Raw genomic sequence first — 21,262 nt, 5'->3', positions numbered from 1 at the left:
GGCTGCAAAAGTACCCCGCATCTCACAGGACCACAAACTGAAGAGGGGGCCGGCCACCCTTTCCGAGGACACGCCCCCTTTCTGGTCCACTCAGCTTCCGGCCCCGCTGTCCAGAAGCAAACTTGGATCCAACCCGGAGGCAGCGGGGCGGAGTTTCGGGACTTTGGTTCCTTCTCCCCCTCCTGCGCTGGGCGCTGGCCATTGGCAGACCCCGGGGCTGCTCATTGTGTGTATGGTAATAAGCGGCTGCGGCGCTGTGCCCCGCTCCGGCTCCCCGGGGCTGCGCCGCTGCTGCCATCGCCGGTATGCGCCCAGCGCCGCCGCTGCCCCAGCTGCCCCGCCGCCGCGCTCCTGTATAAGGGTCGGAGCGGGACCCAGGGGGCGGCTGAAGATGAGGGCTCCGCCGCCTCCGTCCTGTCTGCAGAGCTCCGCGCTTCTGGCCGGCCGCCTGCCCGGGGAGAGCCCAGCCCAGCGCCCAGCAGCAGCCGCGGCAGGGGGCCGCGCAGGGCGGCGGCGCAGGGAGTAGCTGCAGAGCGCCGGCGGCTCCCCTGCCCCCGCGGCCGCTGCCATGAGCTGCTCCGACGTGGTGCTGCACCATTCCCCGGCGGCGTGTGGGGCGCCCCAGTATCTGCCAAGCCCGGTGGCGGCAGCCGCGTATTGCCCCCTTCCTGCGCCCAGCCAGCAGGTGAGCCGCCGCTCTCCGCGGGGGCTCGGGCCGAGCGAAGCGGGGAGGAGCGCTCGCCCGGGCGTGGGTCGGGAGGGGCAGGGTGGGACTCCCTCGGGCCAGAGGAGCGGCAGCGCTGGGGGGAATCCAGGCAAAGGGGGCACCCTCTGGGCGGGCGCTGTCAGTGCGCCTCACTCGGGGACTTCCCTGCGGAGCCCCACCTGCCTGGAGGGGCCGAGGCAGAGCGGCGCGCCTGCAGCTGTGCGTGTGGGCCATGCAGCCGGGCTGTCTCGGTGCGTGGGGGGAGTCTCCCTGCACCGCCTGTGCCTGTGTCCTGGCCGGGGCTGGTCTGCTCGTGAGTGGCACCGCCGCGTAGCTGCCGGGCTGTTCTCTGCGGTCCGCTGCGCCCCCACTCCCGGTGTTATTCCTCTGGCGGTACTGTCCCTAGCGCGGGGGCACCGTGCAAAGGACCAGGGGGCGCGGCTGGGCTGGGCTGACTCTGGGATGGGCGCTGCGAGATGAGCGAGCGGGGTCTGCCATCCCCGCGGCGGGCAGCTCTCCAAGCCCCGGGGGCTGGCAGTGGGGGGCGCTTCCCCACGTCCTGCTGTCAGCTCACTGAGGGGAAGTTGCCAACCTGCGATGACAGCCAGGAGGGAGGAAGCGGCAGGCGCCAGGCTCCTGGGGTGAGTTTCCCTCGGATCCCGGGGCTTGGGCTTGGGCTGAGTCCGAGGGGACGGAGGCAGGGCGTGTCGGTTGCCTCCGGAGACCTTCGGAACCGAGACCTTGTGCTGAGAGTGGACACATCGGGGCAATCTGGAAAGGAAAGGGAATCGCTCCGGGTTGGTGAGAGAATCTCCGCAGGCTGCCCTGGCTTTGAGAGCAGGAGTGAGTTAGCTGGCAGGTTTTCACCAGTCCCGGGGAATGTACTTGGCACTCATAGATATCAACGTGTGAAATATACATGACAAGCAAGCGGAGACGTTTAAGTCTCTCTTCAGAATATCTCGGGTGTAACATGGAGGGGAGGGGAGATGAAGTAGGTGCTTAATTTGTAATGAAAGAGGTGCCTGGGCTCAAGCTAAACACATTTCTTTTTTTACTTTCGTAATTGAGGGGGCAAGCCCAGAGGTGTCGGGGCTCAGCCCTGGCAAATCCTGACAAAAATTAAGCCCTGGGCAGGTGTGTTTCAAAGAGACATCTTTTAGGAACTAGTGAGGCGGGTTTTTTTAAGCCTAGAAAGTTATGTCTCATTTTAAAGGTGGGAGGAAGCCAATCTTTACCCCCTGTTCTCGTTTCTAGGCACACCCTAGTAAGCCCCATCCCACATAAGGTCTGCTGCTTTAGAGTATTTTGTGTTTTAATGTTAATGGCTACTTGTATTTGATAGTTGTCAAATCTACACTGTGATTACAAAAATCACTATCTGTACTGAGGCACCTGATGCAGATACATAGCTGAAGATGTTTTAGGGATAGGACAGACTACTTCATATGAAGCATCCTGTTTTCTGAATCTGTATTTTGCTTACAAAAAGACATGTAATTTTATGCCCACCTAGCTTTACTTTCCAGCGCAGCTTTCAACTGGTGTAGCTGTTAGTCCATAAAATGTTAGTGGGGACAAGGGGAATTTTTGAACAAAACCTTGCTCTTTTGGAATATCAGCTAATTTTACACTTGAACTTGGTGATCTGAATCAGGAAATTCTTATCAGGCTGACAGCATTTTTAGACTATGCAGTGCGTGGGTGAAGTGGGACTAATATTGACTTGGCCCTAACGTAGTCATCTGAGAATACATTTTTTGGTTGTTGCTGCATTCCATAAGGTTTTATCATTATTATCCATGAAGATTGTTTTCTCCATACATGGGAAGTGACCCCTAATATCAACTTGCCTGGGAGACACAAATATGGACAAAAACATTAAAATTCCTACTGAATGTTATTGTTTCCTTTTTATTGTTGTGTGTGTGTGTGAGAGAGAGAGAGTTTTTGCAGAAATTATACGAAAGCTGACTTTTCCAGGTTGCTCATGTTGTTCATGGGCAATAGGAAAGTTTGGTGTTTTTATCCATTGCAACATGCTTTCAAATTGATTTTTCAAATCTAGGTCAGAGCTTGCAGAATGGAAGGATCTAACTTGTCTGGGAATTGTAGTTTTAAAATTTTTTCTTGGTGTCTATAAGCGTACTTGTTAACTTTAAAAATATGTACTGAAAATTAAAAATGCTCCATTTGACTGGAAGACCTAAAAGCATAAAATTAGGGTTGAAAATGAGGTTTTAGGTTTTGTCTGATTTGGTTACATTGTTCTTAGGCTTTTGGTATAATGTGCACAGTACTTTTTGTAAGGAAATACATTAAACAGTCATTAGCTTTAACTAAACTACAGTTTGATGTAGCTGTTCCTGCTGCTTCACACTTTAGATTGTGATTGTCTTCAAATGATAGAGAGAAAAATTAGCTTGCATTATGCATTTAAGGATATCGGAGGTTTTAAATATGAATATGATGTTTGCTCATCCACTATAAGTTCCACCAAGTATAAAATGTCCCAGAAGCACCACAATGAAAGCTTAGTTGCTAGTAATCTTATTTTATTAATAAAGAGAATTGTTGTTGGGTCAACTTTTTTTACTGCTTTAACAATAAAAGGAATGGTGTTAAATATACAAGATGAGAGAACGTAGAGTTGAACCAATACAATTTATGGGTTACTGCAAATAAAAAAAAATGCTGTTTATTACAAAAGTTGTATCAATTATATGTTTTTAATCAGTTCATCCCATTAAATAGTTCACACTACTTCTGTTGGAATAAGAGGGTTCCTTATGAACTGTTGAAATTCAGGCGGTAGGACTAGAAAGTAGAGCAGTTCTATAGCTCACTGAACCAGGAATTTTGGACGTTCTAACAGCTGTGAAGTTTGGAGCAGTTTATAAATTTACGTTGTAGTGCCCTGAAATCTAACACTTAAAAATAAAACACACAAACTATATAGTAGGTTTCTCCTCCATCTGTACAATCACAGTGGACCAAATTGTTCAGACAGTATTCCGATACTGCACAAAACAGACAGGTTTCTTCAAAATCAGATTGCCAGGGATATTCACCCAATCAAGCAATTTGATTGCCTGACACTCCCTAATGCTTTATAAATGTAACTGTCACTGGGATTTTATTCCTCTTTTTGTGATCATCTTGTAATGCTCGTCTAAGTGCTTGGTAAAGATAAGAAATATTGTAAAGAATTTTCTTCTTTACCAGAATTAAGAGTATTTTTTTTTTTGAAAAGTGCATTAATGGGACATCTTAAAGACAAAACTCTGTATCAGAGCTAATGAGGTGGAGGGAGCTCATCCTTGACATTTCCAAGAACTCGACCTACCTTTTCCAATGTCATTACACAACTGTTGTTGTGTTTTGTACTCAATTTGAAAAAAAAATCAATTTTATGATAAAGAAGACTAATCTGTAGTGGATTCCTTTTGGCCTTGGAGTTTCAGATTCTTTGCAGGGATTTGGTGGTGCGTTCCTTTTGCTGAAGTTTAGGCATCTTGAAGGACTTTTTGGGGAATAAAATCTGTGTTGCATACAAAAGTTTCTATACTTGTTTTTGCTATCTGGGTTGCATCTTTTAATAGATCTAGCTAGTTCCTCAGCTAGAGGAACTAATCTGTTTTATACAAGATGAAGACCTAACCCATAATAACTATTTGGAAAGATAATCCTCACTTATTTTTATTGATATTGTATAGGTGTGTTGGCAAGTGTGCTTTTGGCATGCAACTAACTGTTGTCACATCAGCCCTATTAGCTGTGAAAGGATTTTGAAGGTAATTTTTAAAAAAGGGGGTAAGAATGCAATGGCATCGTCTTTTATAGTAATCACATGATTCAGAATTATGGAATATCAAGTACTTGTTGCATGCACAAGTGAAGTCTTGGGTAGATTTTTTTTTTAAAGTAAACGATTCATCACTCCTTTAAGAGTAATCCCTCTGCCCCTTTATTTCTATATCTGTAATTCTGCATGACCTAAAATCAATGCAGAATTTCTGGAGCCTTGGCTTTTCACAATTCTGTAGCCAAAAAATCCCTTGATTGCAAACTAATTTAGCATGGGATTTTAAAGAGTTAAAGGGGATTAGAACCCAACAGCCATTAACATTCAGTGGGAGTTGGGTCCTAACACCCTTGGGTTTTATTTTTTAATTTTACCTAGATCTGTAGGAATGCTGAAGTCCAGGGCATTCGTCCAAGAAAATAGATGGGGTATGCATGTGTGCACGTACGCACACACAAAGTGCCAGGTTGGACAAGTGAAAGTGAGGTGTGACCCTGGATTAAGCATCCGCTTGCATATTGAGTTTTCCTTTTTTCCTCTTGCCAAAGTACCAAAGAGTTGAAAAGTACACTGTACCTGTATATGTGTGATAGTGTTATACGAGGGATATACTGCTCCTATTGATGTGCAGTCAGGACCCATGCTTAAAGAATTCCACAATATTCAAGATATTAAAATCTGTCTTCTCATTTTTATCAAAATGCTTCCTCAGGACCTGATTCAAGTCCAATGGGAGCCTTTCCATCAACTTCATTGGGCTTTTGATCAGGCCCATAAGGGTCATCTTTAAAAGCATCCGTCAAGTTCACATTACACACATAGTTGGCCAAATCCTGCCATAATTTACACCCAATGCAATCCCATTAACATCAGTATATTTGGGCTGGCATGCTGTATTCCTGCTATTGTTGCTAGTAGGAGTTTCTTCCTAGGTCTACTCAGTATAAATAATTATACTTATCAAGTATATGCCCCCTCTTATTCTCATCCTCTGAATTGGTGGTTTCTTTCTCTTCCACTTGCTTTCCTCATCAGCTGAGATTGCCAACCAGGGTGACAATAGTTGAGTGGGCCATGACTCGTTTATTTGGGAACTGGAGTGATCTAAATTTTGTAGCCTCTCCATTTGACATGGGCCACCAACATATGGTCAGATGATACCTACTTCCATTCATTCCATCTCAAACCAGATTTAAGATAGTGACCTAAAGAAGAGAGGTCCCCATTCCCAGTATCCCATTCCCAATCTGCTGACCCACCCAGTGTCCCTGTGGAAACTTTATTAACCCCAAGTATATATTGTTTAATTCAGGTATCTACATCTTTCCAGGGAAATAGTTTATTAAACTTTATGGCCACCAGCCCAATACACTGTTTAACAAAGGGTCATTTTAACTGTGCCAGCCTCAGTTCCCTTTCCTCTGCACTGCAACTGATAATCCAAAGGTTCAGGTGAAAAATTACACTAACTTTGCTGTGCCGAGCTATTTTGCATATGCTCCATCTCCTTACTTATTCATTTGTAATTATAACAATTAGCGCTTTATATTTTCAAAGCACCCTGCAAATACTCACTTGTAGCCCAGAGCTGCATTAAGGAATCTAGCTAGTTAGCTAGCGTCTGTTTATTTAAGAATGTCCTCTTTTTCCCTTTTTTGTTAAATGTCTTATAATTTATGTACAGGAGCCTCTTTTACACAGAGTTGTGCCACAGTTTGCTACTAAAATTCCTTTTTGGTGGCTTCTACTAGAATGGCAGGCTTTTTCTTTTGAGGGGGTTATGTGCTGTTTTCTCAGCCTTTTTGCACAAGAGTTTCTATCCATTTACACCAATAGAAAGTTTAGCGATTTCAGTTTGATTTCTTGATCAGTGTATATATTTATCCAAAACTCTGAATGCTCATCCAACCTGAATCTTCATATTTTTTTATGGCTCACTTGTCCCTAATGATTTGCTATAGACTTTTTTTTTTAACTAGGCATAGTAGGATCTAAAAATCAAGAACCCTATTTTTTCCCCCCGTAGGACGGGCCTGCTTGTGAACAGATGTCAAAAATAAAGGTGGCTGTACTTGTCCAAAGATCCAGTGGCATATGAATATGATTTGACCCACTACCTTAAATGCCATGCTGGATTCCTTATCTATGACCTAATCTTAATAGAAGGCTGCTGCAGAGACTGAATTCCCTTATTGGCCACCCTTGTCCTGTGTGCTAAACTGAGCTTTAATTCTACCTTCTGGCACATGTAGAGACATAGGTTTCCAGAGACTATAAAACTTCAAAACAGATAGGAAGGCTTACTGGCTAGAGGTGGTAGGGAAATGGAAAGGAGGATGTCATGACTAGTACATGAGCATATCGGAAATCTGCACATAATTGGAAAGTGTGTTGTGTGGGATGGGATCTGATACATATTACTCCACATACAATGCCATACTTTTGGCTCTATCTAAAAGAGAAGATTAGCAGTCTTAGACTTTACTGATGATATTGTGCAATCTGCAGCTGCTTAAATACGTGGCAGAACTGATGGTATGACAAATGTGCAAGTAAAACTGGGTTAGCACAGACTGTGGTTACGTTATCAGCAGCTTAACCAACACAAGCAAAAATATGGGTAGGCAAACTCAGGCAATGGTCAAGAATCTTGCATATATTTCAAATAGCACTGATGCAAATATAAATGCTCACGAAGAGATCACTACTCACATCCAAAGAAGCAGCTCACCAGTAAGCTGGCAGGTAGAGAAGTTTGAAGGGGGAGAGAACAATTTGATTTCTGTTAAAGGAAATGTCCTCTGAGAAGGGAGATATTATGTCACCATTAAGTGATCTCATTAGAGCTTCTTATTCAATAGTATGCTGTATTTAGTGAAGAGAGGATTGACTGTAACTTGCATTTTGATTGTCAGAGCTTTCCACTTGTGGCATAAAATTGCATATGTCTTTTTAAAAAAAAAAAAAAACCTGTTCAATAGTCTTTTCATAATGGTAAACAGAATCATTCATAGATCCTGAAAATTTTATTTTAACATAGAGCTCTTATTCTTATCTGTGCAAGAATCATCAATTGTGACTGTCAATCATTTCACATTAATCTGTGCCCAAAAGCTTACACTTGTCAATAATCGGCACTACTGACTTAAAAAGAGGAAAAATACCAATCAGACAACCACTTAGAATAACTTGTAATAGTTCCTCTCGTGGACTAGAGGGGGTTGGGGAGAAAGGAAGATTGAAATGGAAAATAAATCAGATTCTTTGACTGTGGTAAGCAGAACATTCCTGCACAAAGAAGCAACTCGGGAGATAAGTTTTAATTTCCTGAACTCCAGTCTCTTTATAGGAACATTGAAAGACTTCCTTCCTGATAACTAAGTCAACCCAGAGGCTATATTAAACAGTGTATGTCTACATAGAATCATAGAATATCAGGGTTGGGAGGGACCTCAGGAGGTCATCTAGTCCAACCCCCTGCTCAAAGCAGGACCAATCCCCAATTAAATCATCCCAGCCAGGGCTTTGTCAAGCCTGACCTTAATTGTGTGCATGCATATGTATTCGTACATTTGCAGTGTAAATAAATGTGGTATATCCATGATATATATCAACTTCTACAGTGCTCTATACATACTTTATTAAGGTCTGGTATATAGCCTGGGGCAGGGGTAGTCAATTATTTTTTGTCAAAGTCCAAATTTCTTGGTCAAGGTATAGTCAAAGTCCAGACTCCAGAGAAAATAATAATTAAAAAAAAAACCATAGTTATGATAATAAGTAAATAAAAAGATTTCAGGGTCCGTTCAAAAGTATCTGGTGGTCTGGATTTGGCCTGCAGTCTCCCTCTTAACTACTCCTGGCCTAGGGTCTGATATAGACCCTAAATATCAATATCTGTTAGATATCTATAAAACTTTCTCTTTTGGTTTAAAACAGAAACAACAATAAAAACTCACACACTTCTGGCCTGGTTTTTAATGAGAACTGGGGTTCCTCTGCACTTCTAGAGTATGTGTAATGTTATGGCACTCTCACATATATGAAGTACAAGATATGTACTATATATTGTAAATTCTATAATCCCATATAGTGTATTAAGGCCTGATCGTTCAGTGCTTGCTTAGACAAAAATATTAACTTCATTGGAAGTCTTTCCTGAGTAAGAATTGCAAGATCAGACATTAGGAGAACATCATTTTATGAAATTTCTTTCAGGGTTTTTATTTTAAAAAACATATTAATAACATATATTATGTTCTCATCGTCCAAAACTCCTCCATTCAAAAAAATTGCCTGACATAATTTAATACACAGTTAGCTATGTTTTCACTTTTTTAAAGTAAAGCAGTTCACTTTTAAAGTGAAACCATTCAGAGTTTTGCTATTATCTTCTGCACATTTGTCTTTCCTCCCCCAGTTTGTGTGTATGTGGAAGGGGCTTGGTATAAAATGTGTGTTCCTCTAACCGTATGTCTAAATAAACAATATTCCACTAAGCAATTGCTCAGTGAGACTTGCTCTCTGTTAGCTTGAATTGAATGCCCAAAAGTCATTTAGGATCATCTGAATGACAAATAAAATAAAGTGACCTATGGCTATTATATCTACCATAGAATTTTGTGTAACATCATCAGAATTTGAAAGATTACTTCATTGTTGCAGTGTTCAGTTAACTAAACTATTACCTTAATGATACAATCCAAGACTGGGTTCTGCAGTATGTTGACTCTATAATAAAATTGTGGATGTCAAGCTTATAGGTGTGTTAGTTCCATTTGCAGTATTTGGGTTATGATGATTGTAGTGAATTGATTTAAATAACATGCATTTTCTAGTAATCACTTAAGTAATACTTGTGTTTCTACTTTATTTCACAATAATTAAACGCTGTCTTTTTAAATATCCCAAATGTAACTGATTCTGTAGTTTGCAGATTGCAGTAGAGCTTCTGATGATATAAAATATTAAAATCAATTTAGTATGCGGTTTTGCAGAGGGAAGTTCATAAACTATCTAGAAACCAAAATTTGCTATATAAATAATACATTTGTAGGAAAAGGTAATAGCCATAACCATGAGAAGATACTGATGGCGCTAAAATGTTGCCAAGCAGATCATAATAGATGGGTCAAGCTCTACTTTTTAAAAGAAGCTGCTGAGTACTGATGCATGTGCATTTCAGTCATGTCTGCGTTGCTGAATCTTGTCTGTTTGTAGAGTTGGTTGTTTAAATGGCTGGCTGGCTGCGAGCTGTTGCCACTGCAGCCTGTTGGTTGTGGTGAGCTTGCTTCCTGTGAAAACTGTTGTAAAGTGGAACATCTGAAAAATATGTTCCATGCCAAATTGATCTTCACACACATTTATTTTGACATTTTGGTTTGATTTGAGGGAGCAAAGAGTTGGGAATAGTTGTTCACAGGCTTCTGACTTTTTTTTGTTTCTTAAAGTTTCAATATTCATTGTTTGGGGGTTTGTCAATGGTTTTTTTTTTTTTTCTCCCAGAATTGTTTAATTATTTCTGACTTGACTGTTTTTGCTACCCCCCCCCCCTTTTTTTTTTTTACAAATTATTATGTAAAAAGAAAAATGCAACACAGGCTTGAGGGAGGGAGGAAAACAGGTTTTCTCTACTTTGTGCTATGAAACTGCTCAAAAAAGGTCCGATTCTGCCATCTTTACTCATGTGTAGTAGCACCTCACTCTGTAAGTCGTCTGTGAATTGATCGCAGGGGCCAAAAGGCTTAGGAACTCTTTCACTGTCAAACATTAAAACAGTGATACATAGGTTCAGGGTTTTTTCTACAGAGGTCCTGGTTTACTCGGTTTCTCGGCAAACGCCCAAAGCATTCATTCTAAAGTTGAGAGTTGATTGATCAAACAACCCCGCACCCAAGAAATCAAAACAAACATTTATATTGAAACTGAAATTGAATGATTACACAAAACAAACGTAACAAAAATGTATTAAAGTCTCTCTGCTTTTGGAGGGAAAATATAAGCATCTCTCATTTTCATTAACAACTTTCTTTGATGAAAAGGAAGCGTTAATTTTACTCTCAATCCTGATGTGTGAAAGAATATTCACTTCTGTTTTTAACAGTCAGACACAAGGTGGTAGAGAGACTAATGGGGGAAATACGGTTTTTGTTGATGTTTTTGAAACACTGGGAGGCTGGTCAGTTAGGAATGGATGCTTTAATCTTTCAGGTTGGCCAGGACACCTGTTGCTTGGACTCAGGCTCAGATGCCAGTCAGGGATGTCATCTGATTGGGTCCTTTCTCCTCGGACAAGACAGGACTGGGCCGTCTCATCTTGCTGTGATAGTGCATGCAGCATAGTTGATTTCAGGATTCAGTGAAAAGCTGAGAGATTGAGAGAGATCGTAGGAGGGAAAAAAACATTGGGGCAGAAAGTAACACAAAAGGGAAGGGAGAGAGAACAGGATCTCATGTACCTTTACAGTGCTGACAACTCAGTATCCTCACTGATGGACTGAGGACTGGATGTCATTATGATATGATGACTCTCAGGACTCAGAGGTGAAAAACAAAGTTTCTTGAATAAGAGCAAGGCTGGATCCCTTCTTCTTGGGAAGGAAATACTTCCATCTGGTCTTGGGGTGGAGGAAGGTTAGTTGAGATGAGTTGGGATGAGACAAGCTGGGAAGCCGAGTTGGGTCAAGGTGAGCTGGGATGAGATGAGGTAGATTTTGTTTTCAAAGTGTCTCTTAAGAACCCCGTAAAGGGGAAAAGTGGGTGGCATAATTCACCCCCTCATTATTTTGTCCACCAATTAGAGCCACACCAATATTGGTCCATTAATTTCTGGACCCGTATCATCTTGTGTATTAAGTCCAACCTCAACAGAATTCTTGAATCTATCATTAGGCCTTTTTTGTTTGGACTAATTTGGTTTCCCTGTCTAGTTTTCTTGCACTTGTTCATAACATTCATTACTCAAAACAACTTGGCCTATTTTAACAACAAGCAACAAATATGATTGGGGGGTATGGAACAGCTTCCATATCAGGAGAGAGTAATAAAACTTGGACTTTTCAGCTTGGAAAGGGAGGATAGGATAGAGGTATGTAAAATCATGACTGGTGTGGAGAAAGTAAATAAGGAAGTGTTATTTACTTTTTCTCATAACCCAAGAACTTGGGGTCCCCAGATGAAATCAATAAGTAGCAGGTTTAAAACAAACAAAAGGAAGTATTTCTTCACACAATTCACAGTCAACCTGTGGAACTCTTTGCCAGAGGATGTTGTGAAGCTGAAGACTATAACAGGGTTCAAAAGAGAACTAGATACATTTATGGAGGATAGGTCCATGAATGGCTATTAGCCAGGATGGGCAGAGATGGTTTCCTTAGCCTCTGTTTGCCAGAAGCTGGGAATGGGCGACAGGGGATGGATCACTTGATGATTACCTGTTTTGTTTATTCCTTCTGAAGCAGTTGGCATTGGCCACTGGGCTAGATGGACCTTTGGTCTGACCCAGTATGGCTGTTCTTATGTTCTTATTTTCCACAGTTATTTCCCAAGCAGGGAAAATGTTACAGGTTATTTTGATATCTTATGAACTTTCACTTACTTTTCATAGTTGAACTCACAAAGTGAATTTGTAGGCCCAGTTAACAGAATATAATCCATCTCCTTTATGAACCATTTCTTCCCATAATTAGAAGTTTGCTCATAAACGCAGTTATAAACAAAACAAAATAAAACTTTAAATTTTCTTAACATTACATGAACTTAAATTGGCTTGGCAGTACTTTATCAAATATGGAAAAATCATATTGGTACAACTATTTACATTTCTGTAGTGAAATCAGAATAAATCATATATACTGCATACCTTCAGCTAAGGGTAGGAACCTTGGTCTTACATACATTAGGATAGTATAGTTTAACATGCACGGTTAAACTCATTTGTTATATTTTAAAAATCAAACACCAGTGTGTTTCAGACACTTTTACATCTAGGGTTGTCTACAATGCAAAACCAAAACCTTAAAGCCAAGATGTAGCATACCCAAAATGTTTTGACACCTTATTAAGTTGTTGTTTGAAGGGTGATTTGAGGTTTAATTCACAACTAATGCAGTAGCAGACCTGAACTAAGCTGGCATTTTGTTAACGAGAAGGTTATTTCAGTAAAAGTCTGCATTAGCAACTTCAGCAGTTTAAAACACTTTATTTTTGCCACTTTTTGCTTTTTAAAAAAATTATTTTCATTAAATTGTTAAAATGATTACTAATTACAGAAACCATGAACTTTAAAACAAAACAAAAAAGAAACAAACTATTTGTTTAAAGATTTTTTAAAATTAATAACTTTAAAACCATTGTCAACCCTTTTCCTTTTTTTCTTTTTTTTTTTAAAGCAAAATCATTAATGGTCTGCTTTCACTATTATCTCAAACAAGCCCAACACATTTAAGAATTTTAAAGCAAACTTAGGTTTTAAACTTTGGTTAAAATTGCTTGTTTGCTAAGGTGCCAGCTTGTAAACCCTTAAAGACCCACATTGGGCACCAAAAATTGTGTATTTATTTAGATGTAATAAATGGGCCAAAACTGTTAGCATAATCCAGTCACTGTCTTACATTAAACAGTGTTAAACAAGTTCCAGGGTTTGGGAGACAGAGACCTCAGCCTGCTTACTACTGTGGGAAACTCACCATTTTAACATTTTATTAAAGATACAGGAAAGAAGGAAAAACAGTTAAAACATTTGAAATGTAAAATTTTAAGTAAGTCTTTTCATTTTAACAACATTTTTTGTTCTCTTTTGTTTTAGAAGGAAAAAGCTTGTTTGATAGTTTCTTAGATGATATCAAAGATGGTAATAACTGTCCTTTTTTGGCAAAAGAGAAGAAGTTAGTTGCAATGGGCTGGAGCTGCTGTTGTTAAAGTCTGATCCTGCTTCATGTCAGGTGGTGTTTGGGATTCAGCTGGTGCTTGTAAGGGTGATGATGTCATCTGGATCCCTCTCCCCAGCCTGGTTTGCATACGACATTTCTCAGGATCAGGATGACAAAGTTCCGGGATCCCAGGAATCGATTGAGAGGCAGCCATGATGCTGATGCCCTTTCCAGCAGCCCCTGTCTGTTCTTTCCTCTTCTCCCCCTCTCCTAATTTTTTTTTAAGGAAGTGTCAGGTGGACAAGACCATCCCCTCATTATTTTGTCCACCTGTTAGGCCTAGTTTCTAACACACCAATTTTGGTTCACTGATTTTTCGGACCTACATTTTCCTGTTTACCAATCATGATCTTAACACAGTCATTGAGTTATGTCAGTAGGCCCTTTGTTTAGACTAATTTAGTGGATCTGTCTCCCTTTTGTACCTTTTCCCATCAACATTTGTTATTATAGGTTATTGTGACATATCATGAACGTTTACATACCCTCTGCCATGTACATTGGCCAAACCGGACAGTCCCTACATAAAAGAATAAATGGACACAAATCAGACATCAGGAATGGTAACATACAAAAGCCAGTAGGCGAACACTCCAATCTTCCTGGACATTCTGCAACAGATTTAAAAGTAGCTATACTTGAACAAAAAAACTTCAGAAACAGACTTCAAAGAGAAACAGCAGAACTAACATTCATTTGCAAATTTAACACCATTAATTTGGGCTTGAATAGGACTGGGAGTGGCTGGCCCATTACAAAAGCAGCTTTGCCTCTCCTGGAATTGACACCTCCTCATCTATTGTTGAGAATGGACTACATCCACCCTGATCGAATTGGCCCTGTCAACACTGGTTCTCCACTTGTGTGGTAACTCCCTTCTCTTCATGTGTCAGTATATAATGCCTGCATCTGTAATTTTCACTCCATGCATCTGAAGAAGTGGATTTTACCCATGAAAGCTTATGCTCAAATAAATCTGTTAGTCTTTAAGGTGCAGCCAGACTCCTTGTCGTTTTTGTGGATACAGACTAACACGGCTACCCCCGATACTATATACTTTTAACAACAGTTAGGTTGTTGGCCCAGTTATTACAACAGGTTCCATTGCATCCCATGGTGCTAGTATGTGTCAAGTGAGGTGGTGTTTATAGGGAATGGGGATGACAAAATCTGTTCTAAAGTGACCTATTTAAAGTGAATGTTTTAAATTATACAGTGTGTAGCCCACTCTTCTGTAAAGTTAGGGTCCATGCCTACAGTGTTTGGGGCCTATTCATCGCAGTGAAGATGAGTAAAGACTTCAGGATTGAGCTGTTATCATCTGCATTATGTTTGTTTTTTCAGAGGTGCTGAGGTACTGCAGCTCCCATTAACTTTACTTGGAGTGGTGGCTGCTCAGTACCCGTGAGAACTGGGACTTTAATGAGTGCTTGAGCAACGGGAAACTCTGAAGTGGGGCTGGTTGAAAAATTTTGAAAACTTTCTATGAAAAACAGGGACAGTCATTTTGTGAACATGTTCATTAAAATGTTCCTTTTTTTTCTACCAGCTTTACTCTTAAGACATTATGCAATATATATATTAAATATATGTAATTTCCTTTCAGGAAACTGGGTGTTGTGCTTCCATAAACTGCCACTAGTGATGCATCTTCTTGTTTTGTTTTTGTTTTTGTTTTTAATCCCAGAAGAAGTTAGCTGTTTACAACAAGATGCAAGAGTCCCTGGAGGTGACCCTTCCCAGCAAGCAGGAGGAGGATGAGAAAGACCAGCCCGCTGAGATGGAATACCTTAACTCTCGCTGTGTCCTTTTCACTTACTTCCAGGGAGACATTGGGTCAGTAGTGGACGAACACTTCTCAAGAGCTTTGAATCAAGCCAGCAGCTTCAACCCAGAAACTGCCCTTTCAAAAAACAAGGCAGGGCTAAGCCCTCTGTGGAGAGGTAAGAGAAGCAATAGTTTGACTACATGCTGTCTAGCTTACGCAGTCAATACGTTTTATGACAACACATGCTGCATTATGGCTGGAATCTTGCTGATTTATTTGTGGTGGAAATATGCCCTTGCTCCAGAGTATGTGGAAGCAGCAAGGAATTTCTTGGAGGCGAAGGGCTGGAAGTGAAGGGCAGAGAGCAAGAATCAAAGATGTACAGGATGTAGGCTTTTCAAATCCCCCCTGGCATTCAGTGGGGCAACTGAAGGCTTTGAGGAACAGGAAGGAGCTAATGTGGCTTCAGAAGGAACTGCTGTGAGATCTAAGGCATAACTTTAAGCCTCAAAGTTTGAAAAAATTGGTCATAGAGGATAAAGGGCACTAGCCAGGGACTCAGGAGGCCCAGGTTCAATTCCCTGCTCTGCCACAGACTTCCTGTATGACCCTAGACAGGGTCATTGGGTCTCTCTGTGTCTCAGATCCCCATCTGTAAATTGGAGATAATAGTACAGTGCTTCCATGCTGAGGTGTTGTGATCATAAATATGTAAGCAGGGTGTGAATGAACTCTCCCCTGATAGCTAGCTGTGAGGGGGAGAAACTTCAGGAGCAAACTGTATTTACATGCACACCTACTCTGCTTAGATATCCAGCAGAGAGAGCGGTATTGCTCAAAGTGATCAACTTTGGTGGTGTTGGGCATTACAAATCACTTTATTACTGAATGCAGGGATAGTGAAATACTGTTATCAATGTTGTTGTGTTTATTATATGAATAAAAGGGAGCAGAACTGTGCTTAACCTGTCCCAAATGAGGGGGTCACCCTCAGCTGAAAGAACCTTGCTAAGCAAAGGGCTTGAATGCCAGAACCCTGTGAAAGTCAGAGGGGTGGTGACCGGTGTCCCAGCCAGGAGGTGTGGATTCTCCCTAAGGGTCCCTTGTTTGGTTTAACTTGTTCTTCCCCACTGTTCAAAGATAGAGCTAAATAGGCTTCATTAGGAGCCTTTGTTATTTCAAGTGCTTAAATGAGAGATGAAATCACTTGTGGTGGGACAACATTTCTGCCCATCCTGCTAAAAGCTGAAAATCACTAAGAGCTGACCATCACTAAGAGACTGACCTGCAGAGGTCACAGCAGAGAGGCAGGTGGCAGCAGAAGGTAACTGACAGTCAGCCAGCAGGAGCAGCAAGCAGTTGGCCGGCGGAAGTGGAATGAGCGGCTGGCAGGGCGGCCAGCCAGAGCAAGCGCTCAGATGGCGGAGCAAGCAGGTGCCTTCTTCCCTGGGTGGGAGGTGAACTCACACAGATGCACCTCTGAACCCTGGGTCCTCACTGACCAAGGACAACCACTATGAGTGGAATATGGTGAGGGAGCAGAGAGGGGCACAGAAAAGGAACTTTTGCTTGTAGAACTCAAGAACATGAGGCAGAAGGTACTGCCCCACGCACTCTAGGGTGGGTGTTCTGCTCACCGTTTTATGATTATGAATCCTGCTTGTGGCATTTTTCCCTCGTTGTCTGGTGACTTCCCTCCTTTCATTAAACGTTTCTTTTCAACATTCAGACTCTGTGCTTGCGAGTGGGGAAATATTGCCTCTCAAAGGCAATCGGGGTGGGGTGTAATTTTCCCAGGTTACTGGGTGGGGGCTTGAGCCAGTTGTATTGTTGAAAAGGAACCCCTAGATATTGAACACAGCCCTGGTTGCTGCTGGCTCCACCTGGCAGAAGGGTTACAAATACAATGGAGATTGTGAGGTGTTTGTATACGATAGTAACGTGGGCTAAATAAGTACGTAAAGTATGTGTCTGTCAAAGGATGAACAAACAAGCAGTGTGAGTTTTATAAAGAGCAGATCTTGCCAGATAAACTAGATTGCTTGTTTTAATAGGATTACAAGATTAGTGGATGAAGACAGAGTAGTAGATATAATATATTTGGATTTTGGTAAACAAAGCATTTTATACAGTGTTTCTCACAACCTTACTCAAAAATAATTGAAATAATCTTGTGATGTGTATTGATATTAGCAGAAGGGCTGTAAGCCAACAGTGGTGAGAAATGGCTACATATCAAGCTGGGTGAGTGAGATGCCATGGGGGATCTGTGTTGGGCTAATCATGTTTGACATCTTAATTGGTGATCTGGAAGAAGGAACAAACAGCGCTTTAATGAAATTCACGGTTGATAAAAGAGAGGATTTTTGAACACCACTGGGAAAAGGAAAAGATCTGTCCACATGCAGACCTCACACATTCCGTGCTGGATGGGAAGAGTCTGTCACATCTATGGCATCATACGCTCTTCACTCCTTCTCCAGCACCTGTCTTTGGTTCCAGGACTAGAGCTGGTTAGGAATTTTCCAACTTCTTGTGTCAAAAAATGCCAATTCATTGAAACCGAACCCACCGAACCTTTTTGCTGAAAGGGGTCAGTTTTGACAAAACTTTAATTGGGAAGATTTCTCAAGTCCAGGATGAGAGGGAAACAGACGGACACATGTGCCCCAGAATAGCCAAAATCCTGGTGGTCAGGGCACTCATCTGAGATGTGGAAGACTGTGGGTTTAAGTCCATGCTCCAAATGAGACGGAGCAGGGACTGGACCCTGGGTCTCCTACCTCCCAGGTGAAAGCCCTGACCACTGGGCTATAGGATATTCTGGGGTGTTTCGGTCTGTTGGGTTTTTTGGAAGGGGGAGTTCATAAAATTTTGAAAGGTCTTAGTTTGTCCCAGTGCAGAATCGGATTTTTTTTTTCAAATCTCAAAACTAATTCCTGATCAGCTCTATCCATGTCTCCTGTGGGGCTTTGCAGGGGTACAGAATAGCCCAGCATAAAAATGCCTCATCCAATATTGTCTTTTGACACAGAATACCCCATGTAACCAGTGCTGTTGCAAAGATCCTTCTGCCCTGAAAGTATTCCATGGATGGGGGAGGAAAGGAGGGTATGCATCCCTTCTGGCCCCTTTGCACCAGTCTAGCTAGTGTAAAGGTGCCCCAGTGGAATGCTGAAAAGAGCGCTTTGGTTCTGCAGATTATAGTCAGAGAAATAAGTAGCATACTTGTTTTTCAAGGTAAATTAGGATGAAATCTCTCAGCATTCTAGTTTGAAAGAAGGAAAAAAGGTAGTCACTCTATTTCAATCTTCCAGTTCATTCATTAAGGTTAATGTGCTCTAGTTAGCTAATGTATATTAGTTTGTATGGAGGAGGTTGATGCTTTGTTAGTTTGGAGATGTTAACATTATTAATAATAATCAAGGGTAGTTTGGAGTTTCATTCAATTTCATAGTCAACAAACTCCTTGAAAGGTCAGCAAAAGAAATAAGCAATGCATTTATAATTGCCTTGTGGAAAGATACAGAGAAAAAATTGGGAGTGGGTAGGAGTGTGTTGTACATTATTCTTCCTGCATTATCTCTCCTGAATCCTGAATTAGGCATAACAGTTGGATCCAGGAAATATTTAAAGAGCTCCTGCTTTTGAGGTGGGGGCGAGGCGCTAGTTGTGATTAAGGTTGAATTGAGTTTTCCACTCAAAAGGATAAGGGTTGCCGTTTTGGGGAGGATGCCTTGTATTTTGCATTAATAAGAGAGAGTGCAAAATAGAAAGCATCCTCCCCAAAACAGCAAACTTTATCCTTTTTGAATGTTGAAGGAATTTATAAGAAAATCATTTATTAGTTTGAACCAAAATTAATTTAGCACCAGTGTCAGACAGTTTTGTCCTTAAAATATCTGAACAACACAGGTTCTTCAAAATTCCCTGAAATCTTGGGCATAGACTACATTGGAAGATGTTTTTAAGATTAATCATATTTTTTCCCATTATTCTTCATAACTGAAAGTTTTTCTCAGGTAGCAGTAACTGAAGAGTAATGTTATACTGCAGAGAATTCTAAAAAGAATTGTCTCCTTTCTTAGCATGCAAGCCTGGTATGTTTTCAGTGCAATACACTGTATGCTGACCACCATTAAAAAGTTAACAATTTCCATTAGTTTACCCCTATGGTATCTCAGATGTTGCAGGCTCTTGGCACCTCTCCCCTCATATTGAGAAAAGGAAATGACTGTGGTAAATCTGTTGGCAAATGGCATGTGTTTTGTTTTGTTTTTTTATGGAGGCCAATGTAAGCTGATTGGTATTTTTGTTTTCTTTCATAGGGACAGTGTCAGGTTGACATCAACCAGATGGCCAAATTGACATCTCCCCTGCCCAAATGATTGTCTCACCATTAAAATGCCACCTTAGGATGTAGGTTCTTTCATAGGTATCTGACACTGTAGTGTCTGTAAAGACTATTGGTTATGCTCATTCATTCTGAAAAGTAAGGGGAAGGAACAACTTTCTGCTACAATGGAAACTGACATTCCCATGTGTGCCATTTTGGGCTGTGGCTCAACTGAAAGGCTCATAGAATGTATAATAGACATTTTTGTTGGTAATGTCATTTGCTTACATAGTGCTCATAAAAAATGCTGGCTTGATAGTCCTCCTGTTTATCCACAAGTAGAAGTACAGCATGGGCAGCAGAAGTGCAAACTTCTCCACTGATCCCTACCACTTAGGGTGGAAGTGTAACACCTTGTCCACCAGAGACCTCCCTGGACCATTCAGTCCCTAGGACTCTTAACTGAGTCTGACAACAAGAGCCAACTATTGCTATTGGTCGACTTGTTCAGTGGGAACTGGCTTGCAACAACCAGATATTTGATCTACTCTATACCTGTTTCAGAGTAGCAGCCATGTTAGTCTGTATTCGCAAAAAGAAAAGGAGTACTTGTGGCACCTTAGAGACTAACAAAGGTAGTTTCATGCACCCGATGAAGTGAGCTCTAGCTCACGGAAGCTTATGCTCAAATACATTTTTTAGTCTCTAAGGTGCCACAAGTCCTCCTTTTCTCTATACCTGTTGTATATTAAAACTTTTTTTTTTTTTTGCCGTCCTGAATTCAACCAGATTGGTAATGTAGTGGTTGAAGGTTTTGCCCCATTGTTAGTAACCTAGAATTATCCAAGGGATGACTAGCATTTGAACATTAATTTATTTGTTTGGCTTGTGTATGTGTGTGTCTTGTTTGTTTTATGGGGTTGTTCAGATTTGGAGCCTTTCAGCATTGAGAAGAGCCACAGTATTTCCCACACACACTCCCAAAAATGGGGATGGATTCCTCAAAATACTGGCAATGAGCTGAATAAAATAAGGATGTATTATCTTGCAAAGAGAATGAAGCACTGGGAGTGAGGAACACGGTCACGGGGAGAATATATGCGTGGGGGAAGATGTTTAAATAACTTGCCTGGAGAGCTGGCAACAGAGTTTAACTCTCTACCTCAGTATGCCCATTTGTAAAATGGAAAGAATACCTAAGTCACAGGGGTGTAGTGAGGCTTACATCAGTCATATTTCTGATGCACTTTATGATCTTCTAATATCAGGTGCTTTAGAAGAAGATTACCAAAAAAAAAAAATGGAATGCAGCCCCATTAAATAAAGACACATGCAGTATTTTACTAAATAGCCCTGTAACATTCAAAGCAGTTTGGCATGAAGGTAACTTTTTTTGCTTTTGTGCGTATAGTGTTTGCCAAAAAAATACCCATTATAGAAGTTTATTTCATACACAATAAGCTAAAGTTATTAATAGTGGCTAGATTCAAAGCCACTGAAGTCAACAGAAGGATTCTAATGGACCTTGAATCAGCCCATAAATATGTCTTAATGGTGCAGACAGACAAACAAAGCAATTTTACAGTTTTTATTTTTAAGATTGTTTTTGTTTAAAGTCAGCAGAGTGCAGTTTAATGGCTTTTGAAGCATCTATTCATTTTAAAAGAAGTCTTCACCCAAGTCTCTTTGGGGATCCTTGTAAAAATGAATAGTTCTC

The 21,262-nt window shown here is 41.2% G+C and overlaps 1 protein-coding gene across 1 annotated transcript in view; it reads left to right on the top strand.

Moving 5' to 3' along the window:
- Positions 1–537: 537 nt before the first annotated feature.
- VGLL3 (vestigial like family member 3) overlaps positions 538–21,262 on the top strand; it is a 39,897-nt gene continuing 19,172 nt past the window's right edge. Inside the window, exons 1-2 of the mRNA XM_074971733.1 lie at positions 538–685; positions 15,129–15,384. Coding sequence (XP_074827834.1) covers positions 569–685; positions 15,129–15,384 — 373 coding nt within the window. The 5' untranslated portion in view covers positions 538–568. The remainder of the gene's footprint in view (positions 686–15,128; positions 15,385–21,262) is intronic.

Source organism: Natator depressus, chromosome 1 (genome assembly GCF_965152275.1).
Source record: "Natator depressus isolate rNatDep1 chromosome 1, rNatDep2.hap1, whole genome shotgun sequence".
NCBI classification, from domain to species: Eukaryota; Metazoa; Chordata; order Testudines; family Cheloniidae; genus Natator; species Natator depressus.
This window is presented reverse-complemented; position numbering and strand designations above follow the sequence as displayed.